This window comes from Cyprinus carpio, chromosome B7, assembly GCF_018340385.1.
Source record: "Cyprinus carpio isolate SPL01 chromosome B7, ASM1834038v1, whole genome shotgun sequence".
NCBI lineage: Eukaryota > Metazoa > Chordata > Actinopteri > Cypriniformes > Cyprinidae > Cyprinus > Cyprinus carpio.
In genome coordinates this window covers 17,669,586-17,689,333 of record NC_056603.1, presented here as the reverse complement: position 1 = coordinate 17,689,333, position 19,748 = coordinate 17,669,586, and the positions used below count along the sequence as shown (strand labels likewise).

Sequence of the window (19,748 nt, the reverse complement as noted above, 5' to 3'; positions counted from 1 at the left end):
AAAAATTGTATTTATATAGGAATGAGCTTAATGTTTGTTATCTTTTTTATGTTCTTCTCAGCGGTGAGAGCGGAGCAGGGAAGACAGTAGCAGCAAAGTATATCATGGGCTACATCTCCAAAGTTTCAGGTGGAGGTCCCAGAGTTCAGGTGGGTTGGACAGAACAAAGATAAAATGAAAAACAGCATACGGTGGCTTCCTGTTCCTGATAACTTTACCGAAATTGTTTCTGACAGTTAGTGTTAAACAGCATCCTGATCCATGTTGATGTTTGCTTCATCTGACATTATTCCTCTTCCCCCATCTCTTACAATCTTTCTTTCATCCCCTAAACCCCACCATCAGCCATCTGTCACCCACAATCCCCTTCTGATCTGTCCTGTGTCCCCCTCTCAGCCCCTTCAGGAGCCATGTGAGTGAGCTCAGAGTCAGAGGACTGACACTTGTTGCTTGTATTAATCTGATTGAATTAACCGTTTGGCAATGCATATATAAAACAATTCTATCATTCTTTTATGCTTATATTTTGCATAAAATTTTAAGTGAAAATTAATACGAATTTGAGAAATTATTTTGGTTTTTCCTCCTTTTGCTTAAATGACAATATCACTCGAGCTGCATGAACTAAGTTATTGTCTAATCTACCAGGTCAAATATCTAAACATGATCCACAATCTATGGCTAATTACTTAATTTCATTAATGTTTTAAAGCCTTATTTTTGTTCGTAATTAACCACACTGAATTAAATTCAATCTAATGATTTGATAGTGAACAGGCTGTCACTTGTGTTTTAATGAGTATGTTTGATGGCGTCTTGAACAAAGTAGCGTATTGTGCTACAGCAGAAAGTCTCTCTGCTCGGGCTGCTCTGCAGTGATCTCTCGAATGTCACAGTGCCTCAAGATCATATGACCATCACTGCTGAATGGTACATCCTGATTTCTTTGGTGTCTTGCTCATCAGCCTCTTTTATTTTATTTTCATCTCATGTATCTTTTTTTTTTTTTACTTGTGTGGTCCACACAGTTGGTACCCTTTCTCTGTCTATATGCAAATTTTCCTGGTGTTGCAAATGCAAACTAGCCCTTGGCTCTAATTTGTTTACATCAGCAATGTGACTTTTAATTTCAGATTTCTTAAAAATACCTTTATGCAATTTGTACACTTTATATGTTTGATAAGAACTTGGAGATGGGATGTGTAATGTCATAAACAATGATGGTATTGGATATCCCAGAACTTCTGCGTCTCTTGGCTGCTCAAAGTAGACGATGCTGTGCAAATTCTGTGTGGAATGTGCACTCATACTGATATATGTGACCCTGGACCACAAAACCAGTCTTAAGTGTCAATTTTTCGAAATTGAGATTTATACATCATCTGAAAGCTGAATAAATAAGCTTTGTTAGGATAGGACAATATTTGGCCGAGATACAACTATTTGAAAATCAGTAGGAAATTTACAAAATATCTTCATGAAACATGATTTTTAGTTAATATCCTAATGATTTTTGGTATGAAAGAAAAATTGATAATTTTGACCCATACAATGTTTTTTTGGCTATTGCTAAAAATATACCCCAGCGACTTAAGAAGGTTTTGTGGTCCAGGGTAACATATGTGGGGGTGGGGGATGAATTCAGGTAAATTAGGCCACTTTTAGACACTGGGATGACCAATTTGACCTGAATTCACTCTACAAGATGGACATTACCCACTGATCTAATTTCATCAGTTCCAGATCAGCATAGGTTCTGTACTTATAATCCTCCACAGTATGCAAAATGTCAACTTAACTCTCAATCTCTCTCTCTTTCTTGTTTATATCCACACAGCATGTCAAAGACATCATTCTGCAGTCCAACCCTCTTCTGGAGGCCTTCGGGAATGCTAAGACAGTGAGGAACAACAACTCCAGTCGATTTGTAAGCTTCGATCATCCTCCCATATACTCATTTTATTGAAGAAAACAGATAGCATACGTCTTGTATTGCGCTGCATCTTGACCTCAGGATGAATTTAAGAGGAACACAGTTACACTAGAACCAACAAAACAATACAAAAAGAAAGAAAAAACAATGTTTTGCCACTGCAATAAGAACATTTGATAAATATGTTACCGTAAGGCTTTGGCCTAAACGTGTCAAGTACTGCCCTTAAAAATACTCACAGGCCAGTTTAAAGCAGCTGTTACAAAATATGTTGTATGGAACATTTACTTGCAGTTCTGCTTCATTATGCTCAGACATCATGTTGTTTTCTTGGGATTGGTGTAATTTTATTGTAAGAAGAATGGCTTAGCTGTGATACAGATGGATTGTGTAGTGGATAGGAGAGTGGAACAGGCCAGGAAGAAGGAGGCGGGAACCAGCGAACATTCAAACACTTTAATAAAATAAACCACTCTCGGCCCCACCCCACTCGTCACATAGAGTTTTGTGGATGAAAAAGCATCTAGATGAATTCAGGGGTCCTACATGGGCTGGTAATGTCATTACAGATTTAAGTCTTGACATGTCTGATAACTGCAGACAGCTGCAGCACACAAAAACAGTGTCAAAGCACCTATCTCCTCTTATTTTCAGTAGTGGGCATACACATCCACCTGCAGCACATCACGTCTGTGCCTTTTTAACATTCATCTTCCCTGACAGGGGAAATACTTCGAGATTCAGTTCAGTTCCGGCGGTGAGCCAGATGGTGGGAAGATCTCCAACTTCCTTTTGGAAAAATCACGTGTGGTGATGCGGAATCCTGGAGAGAGGAGCTTCCACATCTTCTACCAGGTGAGAGTGAGGACACGAGGTTGGCTTCTTCACTCAGAAGATGTCACTGTTGACCGTCAGTAGCATAAGTGCAGCACGTTATGAGGAAAAATTGAATGAATAACCACAGTAAAATTCAGGAAAGGGAAGATGGAGCCATTTGGCTCTGAAAAGCAGGTCACGTTGTTCTGAGTTTACCACTTGAGTTTTTTGGAATAGGGAGAGTCTGTCTGACCTTCTTCTTAATGAGGCCTTCTCACCACTGTTTCTCCTTCACAAGTTTGGAGAGTTTGAGAGTTTTCCTATGGTTACGGTGATTTAGGACTCTTTTGTTTTTTGGTGTTTTTAAACTGTGGGCACTTTTGGCCCTGCAGACTTAGAAAATAAACACTCCTAAAAAACTTTTCACACTCTCATTAGTTTGTTTCATTTGTCTTTTAACATTGTCTAGGAAGAATTCTAACTTTTTTTCCAGAAAGTCATGAATTCTCACCGCAGTGTCATTTCCTCCATATCTTACATTTTTGTATTATTTAATGGTGTTTTGTGGTGAAAATGACAGTGGTGGAAATGACATTTGAAAACTTTTTGGAACATTGCTTGCCAAGTCTTATTTCAGAACTAGCATTTCATATATGCTAAATAGAGATAAACAGTGAAGATTATTTTCAGACTTTCTACACTATCATTCAGAAGTTTGGTGTCTGTAAGATTTTTTTAAAAAATTTTAAAAGCTGTCTCTTGCTCAATAAGGATGCATTTATTTGATAAAATATGTCATCAGAAATCATTTGAATATGCTGATATGCTGACATCTTATTTTAACAACTTGTTTTTAGCAATGAAACCATCATACTGTTTTCACTATTCTCTAATGAATAGAAAGTTTAAAAGAAAAACATTAATTTGAAAAAAATAAATAAAATAAACATAATGCATTCTTGCTGAATAATGCATCCTTTCTTTAAAAAAAAAAAAAGCTTTCTGACTCCAATCTTTTGAATGGTAGTGTGTGTGAATTGACAAATTTTTTTTACATCTTTTCTCAGCTAATAGAGGGAGCCAGTGTAGACCAGAAAGGTAGTCTGGGTATCACCAGCCTGGATTACTACACTTACCTCAACCAGTCAGGTTCCTACAAGGTTGACGATATTAACGACAAGCACGACTTCCAGGAAACCTTGGTAAGTATGATTTAGACAGCTTAGTATTTGAGTCAGACTCTGGTGTCCTGGGAGTCTTATGTAGCTGTGAAAAAGTTGCCTGTTCAAATATGACAGCTATTTTCCATATTTGCAGACACTGTTGTTGTAACTTCCCTCTCCTCTCTCTGTCTGACCCCAGCATGCCATGGACGTGATTGGTATCTCAGGGATGGACCGCACCATGGTGCTGCAGATTGTGGCAGGAACTCTTCACCTTGGGAACATCAGCTTCAAGGAAGCAGGGAACTATGCTGCTGTAGAAAATGACGAGTGTATGTACATAGACTCAGTTCCCCATTTTGGTGTCCTTGACTGAACTGTGTGCTGTAGATTATTTAATTGCATTAAGTCATGCTGAACTGTCTTGCCACACCAAATTACCCTCAGAAAATAGAGCTCTGTTTATGCGCCTGGTATCTGCGTATTACATCACACCCTAAAATTGCACAGTGAAACTCTGAACTTCCAGCCCACCCCTCTATTTCCTCTCTCTCTCCTTCCCTCCAAGTGTCTCAAAGCTCTCAGGTGGAGCAGTGCACTTGAATGACAGAGGCTGTTTGCTGTGGCATAAAGCCATGCTGTGCTGGGAGCAGACGAAGCTAATCTGTGCCTTTCCTGTTCTGCCCCTTCCCAGCCCCCTAACCCCTCTTCCTGTCTGCCGCCAGCGGCTTTCACACATTTAGTGTTGGCTTGCCAATCTAAAAACCAAACGCCGCACAACTGCTTAGCCGCCTGCATATAACAAAACCATCTGCAAAGAGCTCATGCATCCTGGGAAATAAATTCTATAGATAACATCTTCCACTGCCAATCCATATATTTTATAGAGGTTTTTGATTGACACCATGTAAGGTTGTTTTTGAGAGTTACGGACACTCCCAGATCTTTTTATAGTTGTGTTGTTTTGGGAGAGCAGTTAGTGTGCTCAGTTCTACCACACCCGAACATCTGAATAATGAGCCATACTTAAGCAGTATGACGTACTGCATCACTATCAGGACTGAATGAGGGCAGTTTCCTTTTTAAGGTGGTGAGTCAGTGAAGAGGCGGGGCTCATCAGAAATGGAGTGAGGCGCAGGATTGTCAGTAACTTGTGTCTCACCCGTGCCTCTCCTCAGAGGAGATCTATTGTTGTGACTACACCAAAAAATGCACATGAGTCATACGTACAATGTATCTCTGTTTTCTTCAATTTTTCCAAGTTATGTATAACATTACATTACATTACATTACATGTTATGTTATATTATGTTATGTTATGTTATGTTGTTATGTTATGTTATGTTATGTTATGTTATGTTATATGTTCGAAAGTTTGAGGATTTTAAGTAAAACATTTTATTACATAAATACTTTTATGTATTAAATTGATTAAAGGGTCAGAAAAGACATTTTATGTTCCAAAGATATATATTTCAAATAAATGATGATCTTTTAAACTTTTCTATCAAAAAAAAAAAAAAATCAGTTTGACAGAAATGTTAAGCACCACCACTTTCTTGAGCCTTAAATTAGCGAATTTGAATGATTTCTGAAGGATCACGTGACACTGAAGACAGCAGTAATGATGCTGAAAATTTAGCTTTGTATCACAGGAACTAATTTCACTTCATGAATTGCAATAATATTTCACAATATAACTGATTTTACTGTATTTTAGATAAAATAAATGCAGCTTTGGTGAGCGTAAAACATCATTCTGACTCTACCAAACTGTTCTCTCTCCTGCTCATAGTTTTGGCATTTCCTGCCTTCCTGTTGGGCATCGATCAGCATCGTCTTAAAGAAAAACTCACCAGTCGTAAGATGGATGGCAAGTGGGGTGGCAAGTCCGAGTCCATAGATGTAACACTGAATGTGGAACAGGCGTGTTTTACTCGTGACGCTCTCTCCAAAGCCCTGCACTCTCGTGTTTTTGACTACCTGGTGGAGGTACAAGCCATATACACCTATATACCTCATAAAAACAGATGTTAGACAAGAAATAAGCGCTAAATGGGTTCCTATTTTTTTTAGTCAATCAATAAAGCCATGGTTAAGGACCATCAGGAGCTGAACATTGGAGTATTGGATATTTATGGCTTTGAGATATTTCAGGTGAGTATTTAATTTACTCGTCCCTAATGGAATGATTGTTTTCACAGCAGTTAACAGGATGTGTAGCTATCCAGTCTACCTAATGAAATAAGATGATTGCTTTTTAATTGCCTGGATTGATTCTCCTCTGCTTTTGTAAACAGATAACATATTAATGAGATTGACTAATCTGATAATCTCTTGGTTTAGCATCTGGTGTTGAGACCTTTAAGATAACTGCCTGTGTTGTCTTCCTAAGAAGGATAAAGCTCTGAAAACAGCTTTCAGCCCTTTTAATTTGATGTTACTACCACTAAGATTATGCTATTGATAATAATAACAATTGAATCATTGTTTGTCATGTTCACATTATGACCGAAGCTGATTTGCAACTTATTTGTTTCCTTTGTCACCACTACTGGTGTTATTTTTGGTTCATAGTGACAGTGTCTATTTTCTGTTTTCACTTGCCTTTTAGAAAAATGGATTTGAACAGTTCTGTATCAACTTTGTGAATGAAAAACTGCAGCAGATTTTCATTGAGCTGACTCTGAAAGCTGAGCAGGTAACACTTCCATTTCTCCCCTATGCTTTTTGTTTTTGCTGTGATTTGGATTTGTCCCACCTTTCCCTTAACCTAGTTCTTGCAGTACAGGAAGTACTATATACTTCTGCTCCACCCTAGTAACGGATCATTTTCATCATTTGTTCTTTTCCTATCTTCAGGAGGAGTATGTACAGGAAGGAATCCGATGGACTCCCATAGAGTACTTCAACAATAAGATCGTCTGTGACCTCATTGAGAGTAAACTGGTAAGTTTCATTAACTGTGCAAACCAAATATCCATCTGTTTGAAAAGATGGATATGATCTGTCATTGCCTAGTGCGGTAAATCAGTAAAACTAACATTAGCGAGCTAAGAAGTTCAGATCCATATCCACAAAAGCCTCCTTTCTCTTCCCATGACTGTTTGTCTGATGGCCTCAAAATGCTTGATATGCCTCCAAATTCAATTTGCTTCACTCACAGAGGGACTAGACACACTGAGCCATGAAATTCACAACAAGGGAGAACCTTAACCATCCTTGTTGGAGTGACAGCTTCTCCGTGTCACTGCTAAAAGCTAATGGTTATCTGTGAGAACATTTTACAGATTTACAAGCTGTTTCCCTTTCGTTCCCTTTCGTTGTGAATAAAGCGAGTCATCTGAATATTCGGACAATACAAACAGCTGTGTGATCAGAGGTTGTGTTTTCATTCAGATTAATGTATGATGATTCATTTCAAGCTTAAAGGGCTGTGAATGTGGGCTAAAACGGTTTCAGACACTTTAGACGGTGATTTATGTTGTTTTATATACTATAATATGTGTGTAAAATACTTAAAAGTAGATGTCCTGGTATGCAACATGATATACCTTATTTAAAACTATAATGTGTGTACTACTATTATTACTACGACTACTAAAGATTTTATTTTTATGCCAACTTTCATACTTAAAATACAGATCAAGAAGCTTGAATGGAAGAATAAATAAAGAAATTCATAAAGTGAATAAATAAAGGAATAAGACGGGTACAAACAGTAACAATCAACAAGAGCCAAAATTAAACTCTAACCAAAAAATTCTTTATATATATATATATATATATATATATATATATATATGAATGCATTTTACAATATGAATGAATCTCACATTCATTTTGTTTCCTTAACAAGAATCGTACAAATGAATTCGAAAAATAGGAATGCATTTTACAATATGAATGAATCTCACATTCATTTTGTTTCCTTTCCCAGAATCCTCCAGGCATCATGAGTATACTGGACGATGTGTGTGCCACTATGCATGCGAAGGGTGAGGGAGCAGATCAAACGATGCTGCAGAAGCTCCGAATGCAGATCAACAATCACGAGCACTTTAACAGCTGGAACCAGGGCTTCATCATTCACCATTACGCTGGCAAGGTATTTACGCTGAGAAGGCATCTCTTAACCCACCTCCCCGCACTCCTCTGCAGTGTTGTTAAATCATTTACTTTAACTTTTTTCTCACCAAATTATCTTCTACTTTTTTTCTCTCTCAGTCTCTCATTTACACTTTGTTGTCTTGAGGTAGTTCAGTATGTGTGGCACCATCCACATACCCCGTGTTCAATGAGGCATGCTCTGAGGGGAGGCAGGGGGAGCCCGTCCACATCCTGCACCGTTAGATTTAAAATAAGCATGTTAGCTACAGACAACGGAAAACCCATGATTTAAAAAAAAACATATATCTGTGTCTTCTAGCATTTACTGCAAATATGCAAGTAAATAAATAAATAAATACATTTTAAAAATGGGTAAAAACAATAAAAAGCCAAAAGAACCCAAATAAAACCCTTACCAAAAAATGATACAAAATGGAAGAGAAAATTAAAAGGAAATAATAATAATAATCAATAAAATTACAAGATTTTGTCTCCAAATGATTTGTAAAAAATATGAATGCATTTGTTGGATACATATTTTGAAATAAAATAACTGTAAAGAATAAATAATTATAATAAATATAAAAGCAAGGTCCAGATCAAAATAAAATATCACTCCTAGAATATTTATTTAGTCAGTTATTTATGAAGTTTAAATACCCTCTACTTTCCCTCTTATATATATCTACAAAACTGCAAGTATGTAAATGTAAGTAATTGGTTGGTTGAGCTGACATTGATCTGAGCATCTATTGGCTCAACTGTGGCTCAAAGAATGACTTGTGTTTCTAACCCTGTCCAGAACACACTACTGTTTAACTGATCTGTTAATCATCTCTCCAGGTGTCTTATGATGCAGAGGGTTTCTGTGAGAGGAACAGGGATGTGCTGTTCACTGACCTGATCGAGCTAATGCAGAGCAGTGAAATGTAAGTGTCACTCCTCCATCCTAAAAATCAGCCAGTCTGTGATCTTATCCAACAGCTGCTTGTAACAGACTCTCAGAGCGCTTGAAGATCTTAATATATGTAAATCATGGATATAATCAGGCCAGCTGAAGGGCCTACAATAGAAGTGTGCAGGAGATTATCATTGTTTCCTCTCTGTCTCTCAAGGGAGTAGGACTTGTAGAATGTGCCTGTCGCTCTTATGTGCTCCTGGGCCTCTTTTGGGGCCCAATAGCCATCTGTGCAAGCCGTCTCCTCCCACAGCCCTTTGTGAAGCCTTCTGGGGGTCTGCTTTCAGACTGCACTCAGACACGTGGTGTAATGCACACACACACAGAGTTCGCAGAGGAACTTCCTTTGCACCAGCCAGCAGGCCCTATACACAGAACAGAAGAAAGAGAAATCTTGAATTTACTGACGAAGCAGGGCTTCTTGTCTATCTGCACAGACGAATTCAAGTGACCCTGGTCTGCAGCAGAGAGACACGATTTAAAACATTCATGTCTGTTAAACTCTGTATTTCTTCTGCTGTATTCTTCTCTCTTTCTGCCAACCCCCAAATCATTCCTTTCTGGTTTGATTATTTTATTAGACCTTTCATCCGTGCCCTGTTCCCAGAAAACCTCAATGCTGAGAAAAAAGGCAGACCCACTACTGCAGGGAGTAAAATCAAGGTGAGTTGAGGTTGCAGGTTCTTTGCAGGTCTTTGAACCTCTGAACTATACTGATAACCACTTTTCACATATTCCGGTTGTCTGGCTATCTGTGTAGACTGTGTGTGTGTTACTCTGTAAGGTGTTTTAGCTCTTTCACACCCTCTTTCTCTTTGCAATGACAGAAACAAGCCAACGATCTGGTGAGCACCCTGATGAAATGTACACCTCACTACATCCGCTGTATCAAACCCAATGAGACCAAGAAACCTAAAGACTGGGAGGAGAGCAGGTGAGAGTCCACGGTCATGGCAAAGATGAATTCTTCCTTCCTGAACATTATTAATGGGACTATTGATTAGCATTATTATTATTATTAAAGTAATACATTTTGTGAAAGTGGCCATTATTAATGTTAAAGCAAAGAAAAATCAATGCTTTGAGAGCAAAATAGTAGCTTCTGCCTTTAATGCGGCATCTGAGCTTGTCTTTCATAAGTTTGGACATTTCCGGGAAAAATCGCAGAGAAAAATCTAAGCATTACTCTAGTCTCCATTGTCACACGATTCTTCAAAAATCATTCAAGCTCGCTAAAGTGATGCTTGAGAATCATTTATAGTTATTTGCTGCTTAACATTTTTGTGTAAACCGTTTTTTTTTTCTAAATTCTTTGATGAATAGAAATTTCAAAAGAACAGCAGTTATTTGAAAAAAAAGAAGTCTTTTGCAACATTGTAAATGTATTCGCTGTTTTTGATCAATTTAATGTATCCTTGATGAATTAAAGTATTAATTTCTTTTTAAAAAAATGCTAAAATGCTACATTTTTGAAGTGTAGTGTAAATCAAAATGGAAAACTAGAAAGCAGGAAAGTAGCAATAAAAGGATTCTAATTTTATTTCTCAGCTTGGGTGTCCTTTGTCCCGACAGTTGTTTCACCTTTTTTTGTTTGTTTGCTTACTTTTCCTGCCTTTTTCCTCTTTTACCACAGTGTTTTTGGAATGAAACATGGAATGAAATGTTCTTATCCGGTGCATGTATTGTTGAGACTCTAATGGTCTTCCTGTTATGAGGGTTTGTGAGCATGGTTCATGTTAGGCAGCATAATTAGCATTCAATTTCATTCTCAGGATGTGTGTCCAAAAGATTTGCATTTATTTAGTCATTTATTTTGGAAAGACTGATGGAGAAACTACCAGAAATGCCTTATTTGTTTATAAAATTGCAAAAGGCTGAGAAGAATTCCTGTAAAGGGGCTTTCTGAGTTGTTGCTGTAAATATTAACCTTCCTTCCTTCCTTCCTTGCTTCCTTCCATTCAATCTGTCTCTCTCTCTCTAGAGTGAAGCACCAGGTGGAGTATCTGGGTCTGAAGGAGAATATTAGAGTGAGGCGTGCCGGCTATGCCTACAGAAGAATCTTCCGCAAGTTTTTGAACAGGTAAAGACAGTTTCAAATTCATCCTAAAAAAACTGATAAGAAGCTCTTCATAGAACATCATGAAATGAGTGCACATGGTCACATCTGGCAGTACAATTTCATCATCCAGTGAGAAGGCACCACACTTTCATAAGAAACAGCTTCAGAAAGAGAAGGAAGAGAGAGTTGCAAGTGTACGTTATGGCACTTTCATGTTGATGAATTTTGGTTCATCTTTTGTTGTGGGCCAATAGTTGTTCAGTTTCCTTTGTGCATTCTTCATATCAATGTGCGCTGAACAAACGTCATTGTGTTAGTTTAAGTGTGTAATTCTTCCATTATGACACCAATTATTTTGCATGCTTCATTTGGGTTATTAAGTTTCTACATAAAAGTAAAAACCTGAATCATCCTTTGGTGTGTTAATATTAAAAGTTACTTTTTTTACTCCACCCTGCCAGTGTTTATCTTGCGCACACACACTTCATACAGTTTATTTACACAGGACTCCACTTCAGAAGACTTTCAGCTAAGCACTTTGTACTGTTACATGAATGAAAAATGCACACTTTACTCAAATATATGATATCATTTTCCAAATGATGATCTCTCTCAGTATGCCATTTTGACGAAGGAGTCTTGGCCCACGTGGCGTGGGGATGAGAAGCAGGGTGTGCTGCATCTCCTGCGCTCTGTAAACATGGACCAAGACCAGTATCAGCTCGGACATACCAAAATCTTCATCAAAGCTCCTGAGTCGGTAAGAAACTTCAATTGAAATCTTTTCAGCAACAAAATATGATACCAAGTCTGTTTTAATAAATGTAAAGTTATCTTAACAAATAGTAGTACATTTAAAATAAAACATCTGCTACATTTTGAAGAGTCAGTATTTTACATTTTGCTCCTCAGTTAGTCAAACGTCTTTTCACATTAAGACTTCACTTGACAAAATTCACCAAACGTTAGAATATGAACCTTCTGCGCCCTTTTTTAATTTAATTTTTTTTATATATTGTGTTATATATATATATATAAAATTTTAAAATGCATCAGTGCTCATATACTTTCAGACTGCTCTATAAAATTCATTCAGATAAACATTTAAAAAAAAATTATTAAAGAGTGGTGTACAACAAGATACACCAGGAACAGCTGGGGAAAACGGCAGCATGTAGAATATTGCTTCTTGCTTTGGTCTAGATTTAACATTTCAGTTGTACTGTAATGGCAGGAGAGTGGTGAAGTGTAAAAGTCAGCCTTTATCTCGCAGACATCAGCTCAGCTCATAGTGGTGATGAATAGTGGGCTGGTCCCACGTCAGCACTGTTAGGTCAACATTACTCTGGATCTGATACACAACTGCAGTGCTGTGGTGAAGCTGCCTCTGTTATGTCCAAGACAGCTTTGCTTTTTTTTTCCACTGCACTTTTTTTTTTTTTTTTTTTGATTGCTTATGAAAGCACTGCTTGTGGATGTGCTGTGATCTCACTGTTGACATTTAGATGTACACACGTATACATAGACCCACAGAATAAGGCTCTGTGGCTCGGCATGAATGCAGCAGATTATCTAGAGATGTGTGACTTTAGCATATATCTTCTATGTGTGTGTGTGTGTGTGTGTAATATTAAATATGGGAGAGCCCAGATTTGAGCTGGCCAGCCTCTCAAAACAAAACTCCTTGTGAGATAAGGTGCTGACACAGAGTAATTAGTTAATGACTACAAGAATTACTTTAGTGAGAGAGAGAGAGAGAGAGAGAGAGAGAGAGAGAGAGAGAGAGAGAGAGAGAGAGAGAGAGAGAGAGAGTGCATGCATGTAGTAGTCGCTTTGCCAAAATGAACTCTTTGATCCTTCTGAGAGCTGATGGAGTCTTAGAGTGTTTGCATGAGACATCTAACGGTCTGATAGGATAAATCTCACCAACACTGTCAAAAAATGTCTAGGCCAGATTTTAGCACAGAAAAACTCCTTATTTGCATTGTGGTCCTTATTTTGATATACATTATTACTTCATACATTACTGTTTAAAGGTTTTGGGGTCGGTAAGATTTTTTAATGATTTTGAAATAAAAAAAAAGCTTCTTATCCTCACCCAGGCTTTATTTGATCAAAATTTTGATTTAAATAAATCTGTAGTATTGTGAAATATTGTTATATTAAGTTGCTGTTAAACATAGCTGTTTTATATTTGAATATATTTTTAAAATATAATTTATTCCTGTGATGACAAAGCTTATTTTTAGCATTTGAAAACATTTCTTTGATGAACAGTTTTAAAAAAAAACAGTGTTTATTTGAAATAGACATCTTTTGTAACACTATAAATGCACAAAATTCACTTTTGATCAATTTAATGCATTATTAATAAATCTAAGTATTAAAGGGTTTAATTTTCTCAAAATATGTATATATGCTGACCTCAAACCTTTGAACGGGATGTACATGCTGGACAGATTATTGTAAGTAGGGATGCACAATATATTTGGGCATATAAAATTATTTATTTTAGTGTTTACTTTCATACAAATCGCATACAAAATGGTATAATTAGTATTAATGTGTTGTTTATATTAAAGCAATAAGCCCCAAGAAGCCGTGGAATTTATAATAGTTAAGGGGCATTGTTAGGCACGATGCGAAGTGGATTATTACAGTTATTTGCCAAAACACTAGACTGTTTATCAATGGGAGGTTTGTGGATGTGTGTTAGTTTGTGTGTGGGGTGGGAGACAAAGAAGGATTTCATTGTCTTGGCTCATAATTCCTCATCCTGTGCCAGCCATTTGTGTGTGTGTGTGTGTGTGTGTGTGTGTGTGAGAGAGAGAGAGAGAGAGAGAGAGAGAGAGTCAGTGCCAGGCCTTTGTGATAATGATAGGATCTGATGTTTAGTCTACAGTGCAGCAGAGCTGTGACATTGTGTTCTGAGGACATACAGTGAAGCTGCACAGTGCTCAAAGCATTATAGGATGACCACAAGACACTTTGAACAGCTGCCTAATGAGAAAGAGAAATATGAAAACTGAAATCAAAAGAAAAGAAACTGCTGTATGACGAGGACAGACCGAACCCACTATGTGTCATAATGGGACTGATAAATACAGCTCCAATGAAGAGTGACCTTTAGTGTAATGGACAGGGTTATACAGCTCTATTCACTATTGTTATGTGAACTATTAGACGTTACGTCAAAAACGGTCTGAATTCAACACAGAATTCATTTGGCTGATTCAAACTGATACCTGATGAATTTGTGAGCCCTTTTATTGATTCTTTTAAACAGCCTGCATTATATTCTGTTCTCAGCTCTTCCTGCTGGAGGAGACAAGAGAGCGCAAATTCGACGGTTATGCCAGAACCATTCAGACGGCCTGGAGGAAATATTGTGCACGCAAGAAATATGTTCAAATGAGAGAGGAGGGTGAGTTTACTGCTCAGATGATTTGTTTGAATGAGGTTAAGATTCTACATACAAACACCAGCATACTAAAACAAACACATTATGAGATGGTAGAACATGGTAGAATGTGTCACAGTTAAAAGGGGAATTCAGTGGTTTTCTCAGTATGTCTTTGGAGTCTGACCTCAACTGCTGCTTTCAGCTGAATTATTGTCATTATATTTAAAAGTAATAATAGACACACAAAAGACAAAACTACTCCCACCTTGTCTGGGTGATCATGTTTGGGTGTTTATTCAGCTATGTGCCCATTTGGCCCAGTTTTAGAATAAAAACACTTTAATAAAACACTTGTATTTTATATTTTTTAATTTTTCATGTTTATTTAATAAAGATTCCTTAGTGTGGACATGAACTTTGTTTAAAAGTTTGAGTACTTTTCCAAAGTGTTATTATTAAAAGTATAAGTAGACCTTCATTCAAATAATTATTAAATAATAAATCAATGAATAAATAAATAAATATGTTTCTTGAGCATCACATTGTGAAGGATCATGTGACATTGAAGACTGGAAAATTGGCTGCTGAAAATTCAATTTTTTTGAATTTTAAAATATATTTAAATAGAAAATATTTATTTTAAATTGTAGTTTTTACTGTATTTTTGATTAAGTGTAGATGAAACCAAACAGAATTTTTGTCTTTTTATTTTTCCTGTAACAATGTAATTTCCACCACATCTCAGATCTGGAAATTTGATGGAAATTAAATATTTTGATCATTTTGCAATAAAATGATTTATTCTGCTAATTTTCTAGCTTTTATATTTTATATAACATCACATTTTATTTTATATAACATATCACTTACAAAATTGCAACTTGATTGGAAATTGGATGCTCAAAAAATTTGATTTACAAATGACACTCACTTATATTTTTCTTGTTTTCTCACACATCACGTCTGGATTTATTTTCAGGCATACTCTTCTGAGGTCTCATCTTTTGTACATGGTTTAAGAACTAAAGCTTTGAAAATAACACTGAACACTGATTTGATCCTCCTCCAGCCTCTGATCTGCTGCTGAACAGGAAGGAGAGAAGAAGGCACAGCTTGAACAGGAACTTTGTGGGTGATTACATAGGTATGGATGACCGGCCCGAGCTCAGGCAGTTTGTGGGCAAAAGGGAGAAGATCGATTTTGCGGACAAAGTCAACAAATTCGACAGGCGGTTTAAGGTGAGGTTATCAAAATGAGCACACAGCTGTGCCCAGTACAACTTCTATGGCTCAGAGACCAAGATTCAGTCTTTGACTTCTTAGCAAGCAGGTCAAATTTCACCTAGATGACATGCAACCTTTATAGGTATGCATGAGCGTCTAAAACTGTGTTTTTATCTGTTCAGACCATCAAGAGAGACCTGATCCTCACCCCTAAATCTGTCTACCTGATTGGAAGAGAAAAGGTGAAGCAGGGGCCAGAGAAAGGCATGGTAAAAGAGGTCCTGAAGCGCAAAATTGACGTAGAGAAGATAATGGCTGTTTCTCTAAGGTACGTCAGCGTACAAGCTCAGTCAGTTCATTTAACTCGATGGCAAGCTACAACAAAACTTAGCACATTTTCAATCATTTAAATAGGAACTGTAAAAATTGAGCCACAAGGAGGCTGCCAAATGGGCTTCAACTTCCCTCCCATATGTAAAACAGAGCCTGTATGCAGTCTCAAAATGCCTTGCATAACCATCTGCAGAATTACAGGCGTAGAGACATCAAAGGTCCAGTCTTGTTGTTAGAGCCGTCATCTGCTCTGTGTTACTTAACACATGTTGAATCGAGGTCTGCGATATACAAAGCTTTGGTCTCTTAAAACATTTATAGTTTTTTTAAGTATTCGCTGGAAAGGATCAAACATCCAGAACTCTCTCAAAGAAACATAACCTAGATTACAGATCTAACATAGAAGGACCAAGGACGAGGTACCAGCCCCCAACAACCTTGCATATTCCCGTTTTGGAGTGGGGGGTTGTCAATAATGTGAACCAGGTGTTGCTGGGAAGGGAGAGTACACCTTGTAAAAAACTCATTAGAAAGGACTTAAGTTTATTGGTTGAAGCAGGGCATCTCTGCATGTGTCCCAGACATGGAAACTTCAACAGTCACCGTATCATTTTCTTTTTTTTTTGTGACCCGACAACCTGTGTGTCTGTGGAAACCCCCAGAAGCACCTCAACACGTGTAACCTGTAATAAAAGACAGTCTCATGTTGAATGATTGAACAAATGTGCATATTTGAGATCTTGAAAAGACCTGTGTCTCCCATACAGCACAATGCAGGATGACTTCATGATCCTGCACGAGGAGGAGTATGACAGCCTGCTGGAGTGTGTATTCAAGACAGAGTTCATCAGCTTGCTGGCACGCCGATACGAAGAGAGAACACAGAAAAAACTACCTCTCAAATTTAGCACCATGTAGGTTGAAATATATTTAACGTAGCTACAGTTATAGCAAAGCCATGACTTTATTCTTGAAGTCATTTTTTGTTTTTCGAAAAAAAAAAGTCTCTTTTGTTTACCAAGGCTGTATGTATTTGATCAAAAATGCAGACAAAACAGCAGTATTTTGAAAAAGTAGTACAATTTCAATGAACAATTTTCTATTTTTATTCCTGAGATGGCAGAGCTGAATTTTCCCATTTCTTTGATGAATGGAAAATTCAAAAGAACAGCATTTATGGAACATTTTTTGTTACATTATAAATGCCTTTGCTGTTACTCTTGATCAGTTTAATTTAGCCTTACTGAATTGTGAGTGTAAATGTTTTCATTTCAGTTGTGTCTTTACTATTATATTTTTTCAGTAAATCAAAATTTATATTTTATTATTTAATGCAATATAATATTATTTAATATGCGTTGCTAAGAACTTCATTTGGACAAATTTCTGTTTTTTTTTTTTTTTTTGCACCTTCAGATTTCCAGATTTTCAAATAGTTGTATCTCAGCCAAATATTATCATATTGTAACAAAACATAAATCAATGGAAAGCTCATTTATTCAGCTTTCAGATGATGTATAAGCCTTATATAAACCCTTATGACTGGTTTTGTAGTCCATGGTCACAAATAGCTGAAGTGTCCAAATACTTCTTGTGGCCACTCTGCACTAATGAATGACTGTGACTGGACCTGCAGGCTGGAAATGAAACTGAAGAAAGAAGGATGGGGACCCTGGAATGCCGGAGGGTCCAGACAGGTGCAGTTCATCCAAGGTCAAGGGGACGTAGCTGTGTTGCGACCCTCAAATAAAATGCTGCAGGTCAGCATTGGACCGGGTCTGCCCAAAAACTCACGTGAGTGATGACACGTGTTGTGTGTCATCTAATATTATTTAATTCAGTGTTATTCGTCATCCATGCAAGACCTCATACACCCAAATTCAATCCTTCAGGTCCTACTAAGGAGGGCGTCACTCAAAGCCGTTCCAACATGTCCAGGACGCACCACCACACCCCAACACGAGTCGCACCCGGGCCTCCAGGTACATTACCTTTCCTAATCTTCTCATTACCTCAGTCAATAAGCATTTGTTCAGAAGATCTGAGGGTTGTATGTTCCTTAGCAGTTGCTCACCAGAACGGAGGGCTGAAGAATGCAAATCACATGGCCAATCAGAGAAACTCGCAACATCACAGCAATCAGAGGCCGACATCTGAAAACACGGCCCGTCCGTTCTTGCCTACTAATGTCAGTCAGCTCAAGGACAGAGGCGGCAGACAGGCACCCCAGCAAACCAACCTGGATTTCCTCAGAGTACCAGACCAAGGGGCCGCAGGGTGAGAGCACACAGCATATACACACACACACACTTGAAATTATATAGCTAAAAACAAACATTTTACTAAAGATAAGGTAAACATTTGTCTGATTGCTAGACGCATAACTGGAGCTCAGCTACCAGACTTTATCCATGCAAACAAAACAGTGATCTGCATTTGAATGTAACATGCATGTATCTCTTTACCATGGCAGAAATCGACAACCGTCTGACAATGGAGGAATGTGAGTCTGAGCATGTGTGTAGTTTCTGTTAGGTGGCAGTGGTTGTGGTTCATCTGAATAGCAATAGATCAACCCCAGAGATGCCCAACTTCAAAGTCCCCATCGCATCCTCTCAGTCTTGTTCACATTTTATACGTTAAAGTTTGTTTTACACTACTGTTCAAAAGTTTAGCTGTGGTAATATTTTGAATACACTCTCCAATGATGCATTTATTTGATCGAAAATAAAATAAAAACAGCATATTGTGAAATATAATTACAGTTTACAGTAACAATAAAAAAATTTTTTCAAATGTAATATATTCCTGTGATGGCCATTACTCCAGTCTTCAGTGTCACATGACAAATATTTGGTGTTCTTCATGTATTATTATTATTATCATTATTGAAAATAATTTTGAAGCTTAATATTCTTTTGTGGAAACCATGATAAAAGTGCAGCATTTGTTTGAAATAAAATTTCTGTGTAACAATGCGAGTATTTAATGTCACTTGTGATCAAATGAATGTATCCTTACTGAATAAAAGTATTTAAAAATAATTTTTTAAAAAAATGTACTGACCTCAAACTTTTGAATGGTAGTGTATGTTACTGAATAGACTGTGAATATATATGAGAGACTGGTTTTTCCTTGAACTTCAACAAGGTTAAGGACTTTGGGTTGGGCATTTTCTAACATTTTCTCTGTTGTAGTCATGATGCGGGTGGACTCAGACGCATCATGAAGGTTGAAGGGCTAACAAATGGCCCTTCCTCGCAACAGCTGGAAAAAAAAAACAATTCTGGGCTTAAAATTGAGGTGGAGGATCAACTGAATGAAGTCTATTTGGAAATGAAGACTAGTTCAGACCGACAGTGCCACTATCATAAATGTGAATCTGTCGCCACCTAGTGGGGAACACATGAACTAACACCACAAAATCAGACAGCTAACCCTCTCACAGCAGCTATATGGTGCTTCCGGGGCCTAGTTGACTACCTTCACTTGTAGAAGCATGTTCATGTGGTCACTGCACTGTTAGAAATGTCACATGTAACTCCATCAGTTAATGTCCTCTGTGATTTTTTTTCAGCCCACAGACAGTCTACAAACAGGCCCACTCCAGGAGGTGGCCGTCCCAAACCAGCCCCCAAGCCGAAGCCCCAGGTGCCTCAGTGTAAAGCTCTTTATGCCTATGATGCCCAAGACACAGATGAGCTAAGTTTCAACGCAGATGACATTATTGACATCATTAAGGAAGGTGA

General features: G+C 37.6%; 1 protein-coding gene across 3 annotated transcripts in view; it reads left to right on the top strand.

The window, feature by feature from the left end:
- myo1ea (myosin IEa) overlaps nucleotides 1-19,748 on the top strand; it is a 46,094-nt gene that overhangs the window by 25,006 nt on the left and 1,340 nt on the right. Inside the window, exons 5-28 of one of the 3 annotated variants that reach the window (XM_042727627.1) lie at nucleotides 62-149; nucleotides 1,838-1,927; nucleotides 2,657-2,788; nucleotides 3,817-3,951; nucleotides 4,112-4,244; nucleotides 5,708-5,904; nucleotides 5,989-6,069; nucleotides 6,527-6,613; nucleotides 6,775-6,861; nucleotides 7,853-8,020; nucleotides 8,866-8,951; nucleotides 9,562-9,643; nucleotides 9,808-9,914; nucleotides 10,962-11,060; nucleotides 11,655-11,799; nucleotides 14,349-14,463; nucleotides 15,512-15,681; nucleotides 15,849-15,994; nucleotides 16,767-16,913; nucleotides 17,636-17,793; nucleotides 17,892-17,981; nucleotides 18,066-18,276; nucleotides 18,473-18,503; nucleotides 19,576-19,744. In XM_042727627.1, the coding sequence (XP_042583561.1) occupies nucleotides 62-149; nucleotides 1,838-1,927; nucleotides 2,657-2,788; nucleotides 3,817-3,951; nucleotides 4,112-4,244; nucleotides 5,708-5,904; nucleotides 5,989-6,069; nucleotides 6,527-6,613; nucleotides 6,775-6,861; nucleotides 7,853-8,020; nucleotides 8,866-8,951; nucleotides 9,562-9,643; nucleotides 9,808-9,914; nucleotides 10,962-11,060; nucleotides 11,655-11,799; nucleotides 14,349-14,463; nucleotides 15,512-15,681; nucleotides 15,849-15,994; nucleotides 16,767-16,913; nucleotides 17,636-17,793; nucleotides 17,892-17,981; nucleotides 18,066-18,276; nucleotides 18,473-18,503; nucleotides 19,576-19,744 (2,954 nt within the window). Of the gene's footprint in view, nucleotides 1-61; nucleotides 150-1,837; nucleotides 1,928-2,656; nucleotides 2,789-3,816; nucleotides 3,952-4,111; nucleotides 4,245-5,707; nucleotides 5,905-5,988; nucleotides 6,070-6,526; nucleotides 6,614-6,774; nucleotides 6,862-7,852; nucleotides 8,021-8,865; nucleotides 8,952-9,561; nucleotides 9,644-9,807; nucleotides 9,915-10,961; nucleotides 11,061-11,654; nucleotides 11,800-14,348; nucleotides 14,464-15,511; nucleotides 15,682-15,848; nucleotides 15,995-16,766; nucleotides 16,914-17,635; nucleotides 17,794-17,891; nucleotides 17,982-18,062; nucleotides 18,278-18,472; nucleotides 18,504-19,575; nucleotides 19,745-19,748 lie in introns of all 3 variants that reach the window. The other 2 variants (XM_042727626.1, XM_042727628.1) reach the window with 2 other exon arrangements.